At 38.6% G+C, this 4240-nt stretch overlaps 1 protein-coding gene across 1 annotated transcript in view; it reads left to right on the top strand.

The window, feature by feature from the left end:
• Positions 1-4240, top strand: part of LOC107183188 (probable DNA double-strand break repair Rad50 ATPase) — a 185887-nt gene that overhangs the window by 58666 nt on the left and 122981 nt on the right. Inside the window, 2 exon segments of the mRNA XM_015564386.1 lie at positions 1000-1131; positions 1945-2001. Coding sequence (XP_015419872.1) covers positions 1000-1131; positions 1945-2001 — 189 coding nt within the window.

Genomic DNA, 4240 nt, shown 5'->3' with positions numbered 1-4240 from the left:
TATAACATAAAGGTTGTGGAGAGTGCCAACTAGACAAATATTTGTTAAGTGGATGATTTGTGTAGATGGATGGATGGATGCTAGTATATATGATGTTCCCACCTGATTTTCACAGCAGATCAACCTCTTTATATTTGGTAAATTGTCATTAAATACTGGCTGCACTTTTCAAGATGCGACAATATGCTTCACAATAATGCTTAGAGTAATATGGAGGCGGCATGCGTCCTCTGAGATGCCCGCCCAGGGGATACGCTGGACCTGGAATGACTACAAGGCTGTGTGTCCCTTTCCAGGCACTCTCAGAATGGTTGCTGACCTACAGAGGGAACGCACAGCAAGCTGCCTGGATGAAAGGAAAAGCTGGTCCAGGGCTCTCCAAGGGAATTAAGGGACTAGGGACTATCAAACTACCACTTTCCTCAAGAGGAATCTACAAACAGTAAAACAAAGACAGTCACTTCTAGACTTTTTGTTGTTATTGTTAAGTTTAGCATAGACGAGGCTTTGATCGGACTTCAACTTGAAATTCCTGCATTTTTTCCCTTTAGCTCCATCTACCCTGCTGCTTATATGGTAATCATTTAAGGGGGTCAGAACTCTACTCTTTCTAGAGAACTGAAGTCCCCCAAGAGTTCAGTTTCAAGAACCACATGGAAAGCACAGTACAGATTTCAGATACAGCTGTACAAATAAAGTGATCTGGAAACATAATAAAGGTGATGGTTGAGATCACTGCATTAGAAATCTCTCTGCCTGCTGGAACTATTGTTCTCATCTCTTGCCCAGAAAATCTTTATTATGAAAAAATAAGTAAAAGCAATGTTCTTTTCCTCTCTATGATGTTGTTTCATTGGTCATCTATGAGGAATAGTCAAGAAGCCATTTTCATATTTAATAGGTATTGGTGGAGGTAATTAGTTTATAAATTGGACTTTTAAAAAGCAGCTTTTAAAAAAGTCACTGTGCCGATATACCCTTACAAGCAAATGTCTTTAGCTTTCAGCCTCTGAAGAAACAAAGTCAAAACTGCTAGAGCAAATTTCCTGGCTGGAGGCAAAACTAAAGGCTCTCGACAACAAGGAACACAGTGGGGAATCATACGAAAAAATGGTTCTTGAAAAAGACCAGGTATGTAGTAGAAGAAAGATCACCTTTATTTTAAAAGTTACCTAAAGTGATGTGAACTGACAATTCTACAGTCCTTACTGGCTGGGTTGGAAGTTTGGGTTTAAGTTCAAGATGGCAAATAATATTTGTATTTGCTAAACATACTAGTAATTGTATTCCCTGATAAATCTTTACATAGTAATATTTTTAAAGTTTGTTTGACATGTATCTCTTTGAACCGTATTATCTGAATACTTTATTTAGCAAATGCTATTGACTATACAAATGTTTCTTAGTTTTCAAGATTTCAATCAAGGAATAGTTTCTATGTAATAAAACAGTGGCTCAGAAGATTTGGCATATGCTTTTAATCAATTCCTTTATAAGAAGTTATTAACCTCTGGGTCTCTCGACATTTATATATGGTTATTATATAAATTTATAATATACATATTCTTAGAAAAAGATATCCATGTGTTACAAAGGCAGATACAAACCCATTTGGCCTCATACACATGTATATAGGATATAAGGTAGATTAGCATTGCCTACAGTATATCAGCAAGCATTATTTGTCCCAATCATTTCTAACTCTTAACACACTCATGTCCTTTATCATTGTGCTCTTCCATAGGATGGAAAAAAGATAGGGAAGGATGCAATAATTTCTTTAATGAAAATTTTCAAAACCTCTAGCTGAGATAATGCCATTCAATTATTTGAGACCTGGAACATATTTATATCTTGAATACTTTGAATATGTAAAAAGAATAGTTATTGAATATGTAAAAAGGATAGTTATATACTTTGTTTCTAAACTTCTCTCCATTTCAGTACATTGAGAAATTACAAGCTGAAGTGAAAGCTTCCCAGGAGGAACTCACAGCCCATGTAAGCACTTTTTTCCTTTCTCATCTCTTAATTTATACCATTGTTATCCTGGACGTGAACAGAAAATTTTCAGAAGTTATAACTGGTCATTCAAGCCCTGGCTGGGTAGCTCAGTTAGTGAGAACGTTGTCCCAATATGCCAAGGTTGTGGGTTCCATCCCTGGTGAGGGCACATATAAGAATCATGTGAGTCCGGCTCCAGCTCATGTCACACACCTCGGACACACATCACCACACCAAGAGAGCTCCTGGGCCACCTGATCTAGAGCTCCCACTCTCTCTCTCTCTCTCTCTCTCGCTCTCTCTCCGTCTCTCTCTTAAAATCAACACATAAAAATCAATACATAAATAATAACTGGTGTTTTTGCTGCAAACCAAATCACAAGACTAAGAATCAGTATTTTTATGCAGAGTTGCATAAAAGAATTCTGATTTATGTGGATGCTAAAACATAAAACTGAGTTCCTGTATAACCAGGTGGTCTCATCAGGTACCACCAGGATAAAACAGCTGGAAACAAAGAGTAGAAAGACAAGGAAGCCAGGCTAGTTTAGTGAGTTACATGGAAGTGGAAATTTTAGACACATTAAATATAGGCCTATAGCAGTTCTTCTTAAACTTTAGCACAGCAAGAATTATCTGGAAAACTTTTATTTTTCTTTTTATTTATTTTTAATGTAGAGTATTTTTAAAAACACATTGCCTAGAGATTCTACTTCCGGTATACCTAGAGCGGAACCTGAGGCTTTGTATTTCTAGGTGATGCTACATTCAGGTAATGCTGAAACTGCTGGAACCTGAGGCTTTGTATTTCTAGGTGATGCTGAAACTGACAGTCTTTCAACACTATTTCAAGCAGCACTGTTTACTGTTTTATATATACTATATTCGTTCTGCCCCAGTCTTATGATTCTTAGCTGATCATAGAAACAAATCTAATACAGAATTGTCTATCTTCAACAGGAAGTACATCCCTGAGAGAGACCCTATCAATTTCTAGGGTAGATTTCATTTATATTTTAGCCTCGTTTTACTCAGAGAACAACTAAAGAGCAACTCCTGCCACAATACCCTTGTGCATCCACGCACATAAATCAGCTGTCACCCTGACACTGTCCCTACCCAAGGATCTGAACAACCTTGATGCCCTAAGCGCTTCCTCAAAGACTTGCTCACATCTTTAGTGACCTCTGTCTACATCGTGGGTGTCATGGGATGGCTTCTCAATTAAGAACACTGGCCAGTCATGTTAAATGGCCAATATGAACAACAAACCTCTCTGGGGACTCTGAGTGAGACCTGAGAGGCTGTAGTCCAGGAGTCCTACAGAAAAACAAACAAACAAACAAACAAAACCCTGCAAAATAATAAATTCTAGTCACCATCCCTTTGGGGTTTGAAATGAGCTGATCCAGATAAAATCTGTTATTGTCCCAGTTTTGCACTGGGATGGAGAGGAGCTAACCGGCTGTGGCAGTTAGCAGAGTTTTTAACTCTAAATTCAAAATCTTTTTTGACCTTGTATGCTCAGTTGACCAATATTGGAAGTGACTGAGGCTGCTTTTGTGCCACTGTGACATCTTCAGACAGAAGTCTGCCTCATTAGCCCCGTATTCTGTCCCCCGCGCTCTCCCCTGGCCTGCCCCTGCGGATGCCGGATAATGGCTCTTGTCAGGGGATGTCTCCTCTGGCCTGACTGATACCTACAGCCAGATGCCCAGCGGGGGTTTAACTCAGAATTTTTTAGGGAGAGCAAATAATTCACTAAGGTTCTGAATAGTAGCTTCCAGCATCTCTTTATGAAAAACTGATGAAAAAACATAGTCATGGGCGCCTTAGGGAAATTCCTGTGGTGTCTTCTTCCCTTGCCTCGTTCCTGTGGATGCTATTCCTGTCCCCCACTGTTCCCATCCCAGGCTTGTCTGAACTGGGACTGCTTCTTTGTTTGAGGGTATTGATACCAATGACTTGAGATTTCTCCTACATGATTATTCCAATATTCAGATTTAATATAGCAGTGTGATCATCAGAGCTTTACTTCAACTCATCAACAATACTTAAATAAAGATAATATGAATAATGCTGATTATTGAGAGTGGATTATGTGTATACTGTGCGGTAGGTGCTTCATATATTCTATTTTAAATCTCAGCACAACTCATCAAGGAAGGCATTATTTTTCCGACAACAAAACTGAGATTTAGAGATTAGATCACTTGTCACACATGTTAATGCTGAA

Source organism: Myotis davidii, unplaced genomic scaffold (assembly GCF_000327345.1).
Source record: "Myotis davidii unplaced genomic scaffold, ASM32734v1 scaffold159, whole genome shotgun sequence".
Taxonomy (NCBI): Eukaryota; Metazoa; Chordata; class Mammalia; order Chiroptera; family Vespertilionidae; genus Myotis; species Myotis davidii.
This window is presented reverse-complemented; position numbering and strand designations above follow the sequence as displayed.